The sequence below is a fragment of the Taudactylus pleione genome, unplaced genomic scaffold (genome assembly GCF_031769625.1).
Source record: "Taudactylus pleione unplaced genomic scaffold, aTauple2 ptg000039l, whole genome shotgun sequence".
NCBI lineage: Eukaryota > Metazoa > Chordata > Amphibia > Anura > Myobatrachidae > Taudactylus > Taudactylus pleione.
The window spans coordinates 13,042,161-13,058,136 of NW_028284441.1; the positions used below are offsets into that span (position 1 = coordinate 13,042,161).

A 15,976-nucleotide genomic window follows, 5' to 3' on the forward strand; every position below is an offset into this window, starting at 1 on the left:
CCCTTTCTCTCCCCCTGAGCGCTTACCTAATAGCTCCAGGCGAAGGGTGGGAGGCGGGCTCAGGCTAGCCCGTAGAGCCGCCAGTGCATTTACAGCAGACAATGAGAGTCAGACAGACTCTCATTGTCTGCTGCTGCGCCCACTGCAAGAGCCGGGCTGGAGCTCACTCATGAGCTCCGCCTTCTGGCTCCTGCAATGGGTTATGGGAGAGACGTCATGACGTCTCTCCCATAATGCAGAGTGCACCAGTCTGGGAGGACTGTGGTTGTGTGGGTGGCGGCAAGAGCCGGAGCGAGGATTCAGGTAAGTGGTATGCATCGGGGGGGCTCTACTGGTGACTACTACTGGTGAGGGGACTGCTACTGGGGCACTGCATCGGGGGACCACTGCTTGAGGGCACTGCATTGGGGGGACAACTACCGGGGGGCACTGAATAGGGAGTACCACTACAGAGGGCACTGTATAAGGGGCACTGGATAGGGGGATCACTACTGGGGGCCTGAATAAGTGGGAACTAATGGGGGGCTGCATAAGGGGGACAACTACTAGGGGTACTGTATAAGGGACACTACTGAGGGGCCTGCATAATGGGGATCACTACTTGGGTCACTGCATAGGGGGGACTGTATAAGGGGCACTGCATTAAGGTGCATATGTAATGGAAAGGAATGTTCAGAGTGACGAGATAGGGATGACTGTCATGTTGACACACCCAATTTTTAAGTGTCCGCACCCATTTTTTGGTGCACGTACATAGGGGGGGCTCCATTTTAAAATTTGTCCTGGGCTCCATATACCCTAGTTACGTCACTGCCAGTACTGTGACCAAGTGCTTGATCCCAGCGCCTTAGTCCTGCAGTCCGGTGAGATGTATCCCCAGCAGGACACATAAGTGTCCGGTGCTGGGACAGTATGTCTGTTTTCAGTGCCGTCAAGGACCAGCAGCGGCTGACATGTGGCACCGGCTGCTAGCTGAGTGTAGCTCATGGGCCGCCGGCCATTGAAGAGCGGTGACAATTTGAATTTGAGCCAATCACAGTGGTGACAATTTTGACAATCTGAACCAATCACGGAGCGCACCGGCAGCCAATAGAAAGCGGCCACAGTGAGCCAATTGTTGTAAGCCGTGTCATGGCTGACTACGCCCGTGGCGTCTAATGTCAGATGTCTCTTGGAGGAAGAGTCAATTTGGCGGAAATGGGTGAAGAGCTCCAGCGGCCGTGGAAGAGTCCAGAAGACACCGGGCTCAAAAAAGAAGAGCTCCAGTGGCTGCAGAAGATGCCAGGAGACACCGGGCTCAATGGAGAAGAGCTCCGGCGGCGCCGCTACTGGCCAGAATGGGCTAGCGACAGAAGAATGCAACTGAGAACTGGAGAGTACTGCAGTGGTTGGAAAGTAAAAGAGTGAATGAAGCACCTCACTGCAGCCTGTCCCACCGGACAGCTAGACCCTCTTTGAGGCCTTACCATCATTAAGCCCTCACTAGACCACCAGGTTGTCAGGCAGTAGGCATGTAGGGGTCATCAGGCCTTAAGCCTGTTGCAAAAATAGGCGTGCTTTAGGCCCATGCTCCTAAGGCTATAATTGACCCTGGGCAATAGGCCCAGGTCACATAAATAAGCGAGGTGCCAACTTCTCATCTTGCCCTGGGCGCCAAACACCCTAGTTATGCCCCTGGACCTTGGTCACTGCTACCTTGGTGAAGACTGCTGTGGCAGTGGGAGTTTGCCAGCTTAAGGTGAAGACTACAGGAAGCACTGAGATCGGGGAGTCGCCCACCTCGGGTGAAGAATACATATTAATTGTGGATGAACTAGGCTTAGTTCAGCTAAAGACTACTGGACTGGTAAGTCTAATTGCATTGTATTTCATTCAATTGCATGCTATTTTAATTGTCAGGCATTAGGCCCGTGGCTACTGTGGGCGTTAAGCCCTACTCAGCAGGGACGGCCTTTGTTAGGCGGACAATAAGCCTGAGCCAGAGAGGGCACTAGTCCCACAAAGTATAAGGGGTATTAGGCCCTATAGGGTTAATTTTGGATCCACATCATTAACCCATTGTTAGGTGGGCAATAGGCCCTACATAGTGTCATTGATCTCCTAGAAGGCAGGCACTAGGCCTGAGGCAGCAGAACATCATTAAGCCCTGTAGTACTGTTGTTCTGATTTGATAAGAATGTATTGTGGTTTGTAACCTTGTTACCTTGTCATCTCAGCTACTGCAATCAGGCCTCCATTAAAAGGTAGGCTGTAGTAAAGTACCTATTTGTGATTATTGTAATGCTTTGTAACTGCATTATTCCATTGTCCTGTAACAATTATTACATTTTTGGTGTAGATGCATTGTTGGGAGAATAGGGGTAGCATGGTGATATGAAGTGCTCTACATCCAGCCTGTATTGCTGTTGGCAGGGTGCTGGTGTATGTATGAGTAGACAGGTTGGTGTATGTGGTCAATGGTGTCATCTACCTTGGTGACACCTAGTGCGGACGCTCTGAGTCCTCCTCGCTCCCGGAAGGGGGCGTGGCTTCGCGGGAAGGGGCATGACCTCGCCCGTGAAGCCACACCCCTTATGTGAGCCGATCTTGGGGGCGTTACTGCCTCCCGTTCTCGGCACACAGTGGACTTCCCCAGTGCTCCTGCAGCTGCTGGGGAATTCCCACACTCTCTCCGTCTCCTGGCGTCATGGTGACACCAATCGACGGGGTGACACCAAAATAGCAGAGCAGCTCTGCTATTTTGGTGTCACCCCCTTTGGATGGTGTCACCTAGTGCGGCCCGCACCCCCCTTGTGACACCAGTGTGTGTGCTACACATTAAAGAAAGAAGTCAGTATAGTGAAGCCATGTAGGTGGCTGTTTTTTTGTGTTTATGTGCAGGTACCGAGATTCGAACCATTTGTCCATTGCCCAAATTAATTATGCCAAAATCCTTGTTGGTCAAGGCAAATGACAAGTGGGTCAAATGTACCAGACCACCCTCTGTGGGTTTCAAGTGTAACATTTGATGACAGAAACTAGTTAACCCCTGCACAACTACAGCTTCTTATTCAAAATGACAAAATGCGGTGCCTGTGCCCGCTTTATTGCCCTTTTCATGTCCAAATCCTTACTGTACCAGGAAAATAAAAATTGAAAACTGTGTAAGGGACAGTGACACAATTCTTTGCTTACATAGTGTTAGTTTAGTGATCTAACTTTATTTAAATGTTTTAATATAACATTTTCTGAATAAGAAGCTGGAAAATGAATAAGAAGTGAATAAGAAATGAATAAGAAGCCAACTTCAGCTTCCTATTAATTAGAAGGTAGCTTACAGCAGGGTACTTTTTTAAGATGACATCTCTCTAGTCCAGCTCATGCACGTAGACTGGGAGTCCAGCTGTACAGCCTACAGTTTCCTGGGACCTTCAAGCAAGGGACATGAACTGTGTGCTGCTCCCAACCGGCTTAGCTAGGGCCAACCATACTTATCATAATACTGTGTCTCCCCTCTGATAGGAGATCCCGGTGGGAGCCTAGAAATGCCTAATGGAGGACCTTTGCCCGGAATATGTGGACGTAGTCTTATATGGGATCTAGTGAGGGGGGCAGATACCCACATGGCTGCTTCCCAAACCAACCTGCTGTTTCTGGCAGTATATATATTATAACTGTATATAACAGATCACCATTTGCCAGGGCTCATTGCATCACAGCATTGCACCTTTGGAGTGCCTGCCATCACATCGCCAGTAAGTAAAGGTTGTGAGGCTGCCGTGACATCTCTATGTGGGAGGGGAAGAGGCTGACTCTGGGACGCCGGCCAGGGTGACTGCTGGCTGGGTTTCAGGAAGTGATAAGCGTCCTTCTACCACTCCTGCATGACAGAGGCTATCCTGGGACAGCATTGCTATAGCACAGTACGGCGGCGACATGGGAAGTACGGGCGGCCGGCAGCGGCGGCTGGTCATCCTGGCTGTATGGTTGGCAGCACTGCATGTTTTCCTTGGGTCTACAGGTAATGGACGTAATGAGTGTTACAGGCAATTTATAACGACGTGTCTCTATCCAGTCTCACCCCTGTGCTCCTGTCTCCTGCTTGTGAGGTGCAGATGGTTCCATGTGTAGCACTGCTGGTGCACGTATATATATAATGCTGCTTGTGTCATGTGCTGTTCCTTATCCTGAGCAAAGCTAACGTTACAGGCGGGTGCTGACATGTGTCCACTTCTCAGTGACTGTATTTGTAGTATCAGTGGCTGTATGTGTAGTATCAGTGGCTGTATTTGTAGTATCAGACAGTGACTGTATTTGTAGTATCAGTGGCTGTATTTGTAGGATCAGATAGTGACTGTATTTGTAGTATTAGTGGCTGTATTTGTAGGATCAGTGACTGTGGGGTCTATGTACTAAGCCTTGGGGAGAGAGAGAGGAGTACCAATCAATCAGCTCCTAACTGTCAATTTACAGGCTGTGTTTGAAAAATGACAGAAGCTGAATGGTTGGCACTTTATCTCTCCCCAAAGCTTAGTACATACTCTGGGGCTGATTCAGGTTGGAACTGTATTGCAAAGCTGCACGCAGGCAGCTTTGCAATTCTGTCATTGTAAATATGCAAATACACCAGGAGGTGTATGACACCCCCTGCTGCATTTGTGATCCTAGCACTGCGACCGAGGGTGCAGGCTGGTATCACCATCACGACCATCGGTGGTCGATGGTCGCGATGGTGGACGGCGCCGGGCCACCAGCCAGCTGAGTAAGCAGTCCCTGCCTTGCCTCTACCGGAAAACGGGGCGGACACGCCCCATTTCCGGGAACGTATAAGTCAAATACTTTTGCACATATCATATAGACATAACATATTGGCGTACAGTACATTCAAATTTTCAATACAGTATCACAATAACCCTAATCATTCCCTTCAGCAGCCTAACCCTTCCCCTGGTCCCTAACCCTCCCCCCAAGTGCCTAGCCCTAACTGTCCCCTTCCGCAGCCTAACCCTCCGCCAAGTGCCTATCCCTCAAGAAAAAACACGTGTTGACATTATCTGTGTCGACCATTTGACCATGTTGTCCCTTTGGCAATGTGGACCTTTTGACTCTGTCGAACAATTGACTGTGGACCATCTGGTGTCGACCTATTATCTAGATATTGCAGATCTTCCATCCAGATACCATTTGTATCAGTGGCAGAGTGTTTGTGGTATCAGTGGCAGAGTGTTTGTGGTATGATGGTATCAGTGGCTGTGTTTGTGGCAGAGTGTTTGTGGTATCTGTGGCAGAGTGTTTGTGGTATCAGTGGCTGTGTTTGTATCCGTTGCTGTGTTTGTTTCGGTGGCTTTCTTGTACCTATAAAATTATGAACAAGGGACCTATTTATCATTAAATATTTGTAGCATTCCCCTACAAAGACCAGACTGTTTGGAATAGAAAGGATCGTTTGAACTAAACGATTATAGGGTAATTCGCATGGTGTGTATCAGCCAATTTAATTTTGTTCGGTCTGACATGGTCTTGTTGTTAGCATCGGCGGGCAAAATATCTTACTGCAGCTCAAAATCTTATATACTGTATATATATATATATATATATATATATGTATATATATATATATACATATATATATATATATATATATATATATATATAGTCCGTAAGAATGGCACTCCTAATGAATGAAACAAACACCGTGGTGTACAGCAACAAACAGGTATGTAGAGAACAAGATCTGCGGCACTCATCCAGATTTCACAATGGAAATAACGATAGATACATAAGACAGATATGTTTCTATCGTTATTTCCATTGTGAAATCCGGATGAGTGCCACAGATCTTGTGCTTTATATATATATACACACACACACACACAATCATTCACTATTGAGATATGTACTTTAGGTACTTTGATAGTCTTTGTGAACATTCCATAATAACATAAAAATATTTATATAAACTAAAATCACAATATATTATACTGAAAAGTGCCCACACTCTTATTATATATTGCTCAAGAATTATGGCATAATATTTATTTTCTGATACTGCTATTTATATAGACATTTATGGCTCTTTTTTTTCTGCATTTAGATAAGACACAGGTGTATTTTATTCATCTTTCTGTGCTCACAATTCTCTGTTAATTAGCAGTAGTATGAGTTAACGTACAGTACTTTGTGTCCAAAGTAGATTATATTTTTGGTCCCTTTTAAAATATAAAATAATAATAGATGATAAAAATCTTCAAGTATTTATTGGGAGTGAAGGGTCATATAGTTATGCTGGATTATTTTCTCTGACCACTTTATTGTCAGGTGATATTACTGAAGCCTTACAGTAAATCAGTATTTATTCAGTACAGTTAATGTTTTTGTAAGTAAAAAATTATTTTGCGCTGACTGTACTGACTTCACCTGATTGCAATGCTAATCTAGGCACCCACACATATGGGATGAACAATGATTCAGTAATGGTAGCATGAATCCCAGAGATCTAAATTCAGTGTGTCTTTCTGCCAGCATAATCCACAAGTGATATGAGACTTGGTAAGACTTGCTTTTACACCCACACAACCTAAAAAATACATTTATATTAATAATTCAATGACACATACTGTACAGTCCTGTGATTTAATTTTTTCACTCTTAGGTGTCATATATGTTCTGTCTTATAAGATTTTGCACAGTCCTCTCAAAGTTAATGAACATCAAAATAAAAAGAGAACACTTCAATTTTTTTTAAAAAATATTTATTTTATTTGCAAAAGGTGTACAAAAAGCAGACAAAAGTTATTGCATTCACGTGCAGCCGAAACGAAAAACACCATGGAACATAAATCAGTCCTACATTTCACTACAATACGGGGCATGTGGTATTCTCTTTGGGGTCAATCCAATTAGGTGTGAAGGGTGCGATGTGCCGTTTAAACGCCAGCAACGGCACCGCATCTTGCACCCTTCGCTACCCGACCCGAGCCTGAATTCGCATAATTTTCTTGGAGCCCTATGTGGCTGTGAGCAATATTAGGGGAATCCAGGCTGCCGTAAAGTGTGGCCACTGCCTCGATGACTCGCACACGCAAGGTCATTGCACCTAATAAGATTGACCCCTTTGCTTGCAAACCCTGCAATGTAAACTACATTATTATTGACTGCAGTGGCGTATCTATAATAGGTGCAGGGATGTGCGGTGCACACGAACCTCTGGGTCTGCAGGATCCACACTGCACACCCTGCACCCATATATAGTTATACTGTAATTACCTCTCCGGAGTCCTGGTCTGCTGGTGTTCCGGCACTGCAGCACAACAGAAATCACCGGGAAAATGGCTCATGCACAGTAGAGATGTTCCCGGGAATAAGGTTTGGGCACCAAGCCAGAGTCTACTGCGCTGCCAGAGAGCAGGGGTCCCACATGGAGTCCGCACACCAGCCCTCTCCTCTCTTACACCACCCCTGTTTGACAGAATCTTTGTATCTTGAAGTATTTTTTGTCCATTAGATTAATTGATGAATTGATGGGGGCTCATTAAAGGACCATTATACTGAAGAATCGTGCATTTAAAAAAATAGCTTTTGTTCTGTTTGTTTTTACTTATTTTTATTGTGCACTTGACCTAAAAGTTACCTCTTGGCAGATCTTTTTAACTCCTATTTTTATATTATGTCTAACGTCTGTCTCCCCCATGTTTACCCATTTGCACACTGTCTATCGTTTGTGTAATCTCTAACTGCATGAGTGTTACATGATTTGTATGTTTTTCACACACTCTGAATTGTATAAGATCTGTTCTCACATGACTTGCACATTACTCTCCCTTTTGTTTTATATATTTTTTTCCTTGCCTGGCCGGTGCTTCGGAACTTGAGGCACCTTATAAATAAACTTTAATGATGATTAAAGCTCTGCAAACCTATAAACATGCTTATAAATACAGGTATGCGCTTTGTAAACTCTACTAATGCATTTGGAGGCTCATTTAGAGGTAAATGCATTTGAGCTCCATTAGGAAGAGGTATAATGTTATAAGGGGATGTAGTTATGAGACTAAATCCCGACGGGGGAACCCCGACAAGGGACTTAAGCTAGACGTTGAAACACCACGACGCAGCCCGAAAGAGTTAAGTCCGGGGCGCCCTTAACTGTTAGCGGGGGGGGTGTGTGTGTTAGGTTTAAGTAGAATAGCGGGGTTTGTCTTATGTTTTGGGGGGAGGGGAGGTTAGGTTTAGGCACCCCTAGGGTGGAGGGTAGGGTTAGGGACCACTGGGGGTGGGTTAGGGTTAGGCACTAAAGGGGGAGAGTTCGGCTTAGGCACGAAGGGGGGAGACTTAGGCACTAATGGGGAGGGTTAGGGCTAGGCTACAAAAATGGAGGGTTAGGGAGAGAAGGGGGAGGGTAAGTATACTTACCCGACCACTGTCGGTATTTTGACAGGAGGCATCCCGACAGCCGGCATTGCATACCGATTCCGTTATAAGGGGCATTACTGTGTGGCATAATGTGCAAGGGGCACTAGTATTGTGTGGAATAATGTGTTATATGGGGCACTACTACTATGTGGCATAATCTGTTAAGGGCATTACTGCATGATATAATGTGTAAGGGGTATTACTGTGTAGTGTAAGAGGCATTCCTGTGTGGCATAATGTATAAGGTTCACTACTACAGTGTGGCATAATATGTATAAGGGGTACTACTGTGTGCCATAACCTGGATGGGCTCTGTGTGGCATAACATGAATGGGCTCTGTGTGGGGGCAAATGTATGTGTTTTTTTTGTCTCTGGGGGGGCCCTTTTAAGATCTTGCTATGTCGCCCCCAAAATTGTAGTTATGCCCTTGCATGCAAACACAGAGAGCTGACTAATATATATGGTCACTTTAAAAAGGACTAACTCTGAATTTAATATGAACTTGCATGAGTCATAAAGTTTGACACTTGCTCAGAATATGATATGTACTATGAGGTTACAAGGATACTTTTGTAGCTTTCACACATGTTTTTGGCAAACTGCCTATTGCCAGTTGAGCCAGCCCCGAAACCTGTGTAATTTAAGAGTGTCCCCATTATTAGGGATTGTGTGACAGTGTGTGGTCCTGACGAAGTTAAAACCTAGGCAGAAACCTAATCCTGGTCAAACTACACCATCATGCCAAATTTGGTGAAACTCTGGCCGTGCATCAAGGATAGACAGACAGACACGCTTTCTCGCTTATTACATGCCGTGCCTTGCAAAAGTATTCACCCTCTTGGCTTTTTACCGTTTTAGTTACATTACAACCTGTAATTTATTTTTATTTTTAATCTGAATTTTATGTGACGGATCTGCACTAAATAGTCTAATTTGGTGAAGTGAAATGAGAAAAATCTATATAAAAAAGAATCTTTATAAATAAAATTCTGAAAATTGGCATGTGCATATGTAATCACCCCCTTTGCTCTGAAGCCCCTCAAAAGTTCTGGTGAAACCAATTACCTTCAGAAGTCACATAATTAGTGAATTGAAGTCCACCTGTGTGAAATCTAAGTGTCACATGATCTGTCAGTATAAACACACCTTTTCTGAAAGGCCCCAGAGGCTGCAACACTACTAAGCAAGAGGCATCACACCATGAAGACCAAGGAGCTCTCCAATCAAGTCAGGGACAAAGTTGTTGAGAAGTACAATTCTGGGTTGGCTTATAAAAAAATATCCAAATCTCTGATGATCCCCCGGAGCGCCATCAAATCTATCATCATCAAATGGGAAGAACATGGTACCACAACAAACCTGCCAAGAGAGTATTTACAGAAGGTCTTTTTAACGTTCTAAATAGAACCTGCTGTTGATCCCTGGCAGTTTCGAAAGCACTGTCCCGCTGGCATCTCTTCACAAACCCACCACAAGGCTGCACAGATTTCTAAGATCTTTGCAGACTTGTATAGTATTAAAAATAGTAAAAATGCTAACAAAATCCCCCCTATTAAATAACTAACCCTGGTTTATTTAGCCTAGGCTGGTGGAAACAAACAGCATGGGGGCCCTCCTATTTTTCCACTTAGCAGCACTAACTTGATACAGCCAGGGCTAGTGACACTATAGCAGGGAGAAACGCAACACTGGGTACCTCTGCCATAATCCATAATCTTAACCAGCTCCAGGCCGTCAAGCCCAAATTTCAGGAATTAGGAACTCCCCCATAAATAGGGTCCCCCCTCCCTGTGGATAACCAGCAGCCCAGAGCTCTTTTACGCTCTCTTGGCGACGGTGGGTATGGAGGTAATAAATAGTTAAAATATATATATCTATATAAATATAGCTATATATATATTAATAATAGTAATAATAATAATATTGTTCTGTACTTCTGGTCCCAAATAAGTCTGCCAGGGCATGATGGCACTTGGAGAATCACAAGTGCCAGCATGCCCAGGCATCATGGGCCTGCTGACAGCTGTAAAAAAATTGTTAAGATAAGTACAGGACAAACACACCATAGAAAAAAAAATATTTTATTAAATAAAAACTCCCTCATTTACCCATTTATTGCTCAGAAATGGCAGGATATATACAACTACAAAAGGACAGGATGTACTAAGCTCTGGAAAGTGATAAATTGGAGGGTGATAAACTACCAACCAATCAGCTCCTAACTGTCATTTTTCAAACAGCCTGTAAGATGGCAGTTAGGAGCTGAGTGGCTGGTAGTTTATCACTTACCAATTTATCTTTCCACAGCTTAGTACATCTTACCTAAAATGCGGTCAAACCTCCGAAAACGGCAATTTTCCTGAGGTTTGTTCCAATAGGCAACGCTTGCACTTGCGCAGGAGGCTCATGCAAAGTAGGACACCCAGGTCATAAACCTGGAAGGCCTTACAATGCAAAGGACAGCACTTACCAGGTGAGCCGTCCTTTGCGATTTCATTCAAGCATACAGCATTAATAAATCCCATTATGCATGTGATAAGCGGTGGGATGTATTGCATGCTATATGCTAAGCATGATACATCCTGCCCTCAATCCTTGGGATGGGTCCTCTTTGATCCGAATAGTCATCCAGGGTTCTTGGTAAAATAAAAAAATAAAAAATTGGGTGACGAGAATGCTCCTTCAGGAGCCATAGCGCTGATTGATCAGAGCGCAGGAACTGCTAAAATTATCCTGCTTAACTACTAAGAAACAAACAGTGGGAATATTATGCATGGGGAAAAAACCTTAATTTTGTGTGGAGTGATTAAAATGCTTATGAGTCTAAAAGCAAAAATAAAATGAAGGTTCTATGCTTAGGGTATGACAGAACATTTCATCCTGTGATCTAGGAAACAGAGAGGCTAAAAAAAAACAAAAGTCAAATAGTGCTTTTCTGTTGGCTATACATAGATTACTCCATGTAATTCCACATAGACGTGCAACAATTGTGTTGTGTTGGGGTTATTACTTTTTTGGAATCATTCATTAATCCCACTTAAATCATACAACCTAATCCTTGGTTAAGATAAGGAACAACTCATTGCTTAAGTGGCCGGCAAGTCCATAACCTTCCAACCCCGATTTACTAGTATTTATGAATAATTGCTGTTTTTCCCAGTAATTAGCATACCATAATAGATATATTACCACAATAACCTAAAAGGAACAATTGGTAAAGAGCTCCATATTTAGTACATCCCGCCCTTTATATTATAAACTATTGTTATGCATTCGGTATGCAATACCGCCGGCCGCATGGCTGGCAGTTCGAATCCCGGCAGCGTGAGGCCGACAGAGGAATAGATCCTGGCAGCGGCAGCCCGACAGTGCTGGAAATCCCGATCGTCCCAAGGTAAGTACTAACTAACCTAATTCTACCCCCTAACCCTCCCTTAGGGGTGCCTAACCCTAACCTCTCCCCCAAGTGCCTAACCCTACTCCCCCCTCTAAGTGCCTAAACCTAACCCCCCCTTCCCCGCTGCCTAAACCTAAGTCCCCCGGGGGGTGCCTAACCCTAACCTCCCCCCCGGGGGTGCATAACCCTAACCCCCACTTTCCCTAGCCCTAACCCTCCCGGGGGGGGGGGCTGCCTAACCCTAAGTCCCCCCCGGGAGCCCTAAACCTAACCCTCTCCCCCCGCAGCGCCCAGCATCCCTTCGATCGGGATGAAGTGTGCCGGTCTCCCGGCATAGGGGTAATGACAGGCGTCTAGATTTTAGACGCCTGTCATTTTACCCTAGCCGGGATTGTGGAGTCTGGAAGCCGGCGGCCGGTATTGCGGCCGCCGGCTTCCTAAACGTATACCCTTTGTTATGATATACTGTATGTTACATTCAATATATATTAGCCATTTGAGCTCTTTTAAATAAATGTTGTGAATATTTACTAAGTATAAAAACTTAATAGATATTTTCTAATGATGTGATTGTTACATCATTGTGACATAATGCTGGTCTAATAGCTGTAAGTTTGATGCAAGCCTTATGGTGCATACACATATCTGAAGGAAAATCTGACATATCTGACATGCCTGAACGATGGACGATCAACGATGCGCGTTCCCGTTTGTCAGATAACGATATCTGACATCTGATGTGTTTGCAGTCAGACTTGGACGATTCCATTCATTTTAATGCAGTCAAAAATCGTTCAATCGTTGAAATCGTTCAAATCGTTCAAAACTTTGGTAAAATCATTCAAATCGTTCAAATCGTTCAATCGTTCAATCGTTCATCTGACAAGTCTGACAAATCTGACCGTGTGTATGCTCCATTATGGTGCATACACACGATCAGATTTTTTCTTCAGATATGGACGATAACGATTTAAAAATCGTTCAGTCGTTCATATCTGATGAAAAATCGTTCATATCTGACATGCCTGAACGATGGACGATCAACGATGCGCGTTCCCGTTTGTCAGATAACGATATCTGACATCTGATGGGTTTGCAGTCAGACTTGGACGATTCCATTCATTTTAATGCAGTCAAAAATCGTTCAATCGTTCAAATCGTTCTAAACTTTGGTAAAATCGTTCAAATCGTTCAATCGTTCAGTCGTTCATCTGACAAATCTGACAAGTCTGACAAATCTGACCGTGTGTACGCTCCATTAAAGTGCATACACACACAATGATTTTATGAACGATTAGCGATAACGATATAGTTTATCGTTCGATCGTTGAAAAAATCGTTCACTTTCTGAGTTAAAACGATGAACGATTATCGTTCATGCGCGTTCATGTTTGTAGTTCAGTCAGACTGGGTAAGGGAATATGCAAAAATCGTTTGTAGTTCAAAAAAATCATTCATTACATTTAGTAAATGAACGATTTTAGTAAACAATTTTCGTTAATTTTTCCCTTGAAAAATGTTTTTGCTATCTCTCTGATGGGTTTGTTTTGATTTTTCAGCCTAATGATGGCTTGCTTCACTGATAGTGACAGCTCTTTGGATCTCATATTGAGAGTCGACAGCAACTGATTCCAAATGCAAATGTCACACCTAGGGTTAAAGTATCGGGCACGCTCCCGCTTATCCCCGTACTCAATATAAAATTAACAAAAACGGGAACCTCCGAAGTTGGATTTGCGTAAAGTTACGAATTTTTCCTTAAAAAAATTGTAAGACCCCCCTAAAGTTGTAAAAACATGGGGGATCACTATGGGTACCCCCGTTTTAGCCTTTAAATGAAAGTCGGGGATTTAAATAGCCGCAGCAGGTGTTTTTTTCCAGACATTGAAGAAGTGATGCAGAAGAGCACTTAGGTTATTTTTTTCGTTTTTTTAAGTGGTCCCATCAAATTTGAGGTACATGATAATGGGTACTAACATATTTTTAAGTCCCTAAAGTAAATTTTTAAAAATTCGGCATTTGTGCACCTGCCGCTATAAATCTATTCTAGAAAACACCTGCCGCATACTTGCAGAATAGCCCTGAACCTTTTTCCCTATTGTTATACAATTTTTTCAGATTTTTTTTTTCCACCCCAATTTTTAAATAAATTTTTTGGGGTGTCCCTATTTTTTTTTTCAACTTTTTTTGACACAGTTATTTTTTAAATGTCATTCCCAGGGGTGCAGACTATTTTTGTTAAGCCTGCACCCCTAAACCCCAATTCTGCACTTTTTTCCGACACCTATTCAATGGTGAAAAGTTATCCCCGTTTTTTATCAAAGACTTTTCAAAACTGAGAAAAGTCTTTTGAAATTGAATACAGTGTAAAACTAAAACCTGCGATAATGACGTCATACCTCCGATATTAACGCAAAAACGATGTTATCGCTCCCATATTGAATACCCCTGCTAGAATCAACTCCAGACCTTTTACCTGCTTAATTGATAATGAAATAACGAGGGAATAGCCCACACCTGTCCATGAAATAGCTTTTGAGTTGATTACTTTTGGCCCCTTAAAAAGTGGGAGGCACATATAGAAACCGTAGTAATTCCTACACCGTTCACCTGATTTGGATGTAATTACCCTCAAATTAAATCTGAAAGTCTGCAGTAAAAGCACATCTTGTTTGTTTCATTTCAAAGCCATTGTGGTGGTGAATAGAGGCCAAAATATGAAAATTCTGTCAATTGCCCAATATTTATGCACCTGACTGTAAGTGAGATGGATGTGCAATCACTTATGTGATTGCACATCCCCCCATCACTTATGTGATTGCACATCCCCCCATCACTTATGTGATTGCACCCTATGCAGTGCCCTCAGTAGAGGTCCCCCTATGTAGTACTGGAGGCACTGCATAGGGGGACCAATACTGGGGGGCACTACATTGGCGGCTATGTAGTGCCCCACAGTAATGGTCCCCCTATGCAGTGCCTCCAGTAGTGGTCCCCCTATGCAGTGCCCCCAGTAGTAAGGGCCCCTGTAGTGCCCCCAGTTGTAATGCCCTTGCAGTGCCCCAGTAGTAATGCCCCTTGAAGTGCTCCCAGTAGTAAGGGCCCCTGTAGGGCCCCCAGTTGTAGTGCTTCCAATAGTGCCCCCAGTAGTAAGGCCCCTGTAGTGCCCCCAATAGTAAGGCCCCTGTAGTGCCCCCATATGATGCCCCCAGTAGTAATGCCGCTGTAGTGCCCCCAGTAGTAAGCCCCTGTAGTACCCCCAGTAGTAAACCCCTTGTAGTGCCCCAGTTGTAAGCCCTCTGTAATGCCCCTAGTAGTAAGCCCTCTGTAATGCCCCCCCCCGCACACACATACAAAAAAAACCAGTACTTACCTCAAACCCCGCTCCAGTGCCTGCTGCCGTCCGACCCCGGCGCCCGCTCCTCGGAACTATGGGAGTGACGTCATGACGTCACTCCCATAGTGCACTACGGGACCCGGATGCCGGAGCTCAGGAGTGAGCTCTGTCCTCCGGCTGCCACTGGCGTCGGGGGGGAGAGGAGGTGCCGGGCGCCCGCTGGTAACACACTCAGCGGGCCCCCGGTAAATGGAGGGCTGCACCTTCCGTAGTTACGCCACTGGAGGTGGAGCGCCGATCAGTGGCGCTCCTCCATGCACCTCCTCCTCAGCGCTGCCCGGCGGCAAATGACTCCGTTGTCTCCGGGAGTTCCGTCACTGGCCAGCACCCTAGCCAATCGGTCGCTGTCTGCAGTGTTTCCCCAGCCAATCATCGCCTTTAGTCTCTCCAGCCAATCGCAGCCTGTAGTGTCTCCCTCCCTCTCTCCCTGCCTGCCAGCGCATCTTTTTGCTACAGGTCAGTCTCCAGCAGTGCCACTGCATCCTCTGCAGGGTGCACTTTCCCTGGGAGCCGCCACCAGCACCATGTACCTGTGCCACAGTACCTGGCACCACTCACCCAGTGCAGTGTCGCCCTCTCCCTTCTCCGCGAAGGTGAGCGCCGCTCTCTGTCACTGCCCCATGATGTGTGCACTGTGTAATGACAGAGAGCCAGCATGACACCCTATGCCTGCCTAGACTACCTGGGCGGCATCTATGCTCAGGGAGATGGTCTCATGTATGCAGGCTTTGACTCTCTATGGTAGGGAAGTTCACATGCAGACTAGCCTTCTACTGAGATCATTGTGATA

General features: G+C 44.8%; 1 protein-coding gene across 1 annotated transcript in view; it reads left to right on the plus strand.

Annotated features, from left to right (window-relative positions):
* The first annotated feature begins 3,915 nt into the window (after positions 1-3,915).
* LOC148538624 (interleukin-13 receptor subunit alpha-1-like) overlaps positions 3,916-15,976 on the plus strand; it is an 82,972-nt gene continuing 70,911 nt past the window's right edge. The window contains exon 1 of the mRNA XM_088453505.1: positions 3,916-4,000. Within this exon, the coding sequence (XP_088309631.1) occupies positions 3,916-4,000 (85 nt within the window). The remainder of the gene's footprint in view (positions 4,001-15,976) is intronic.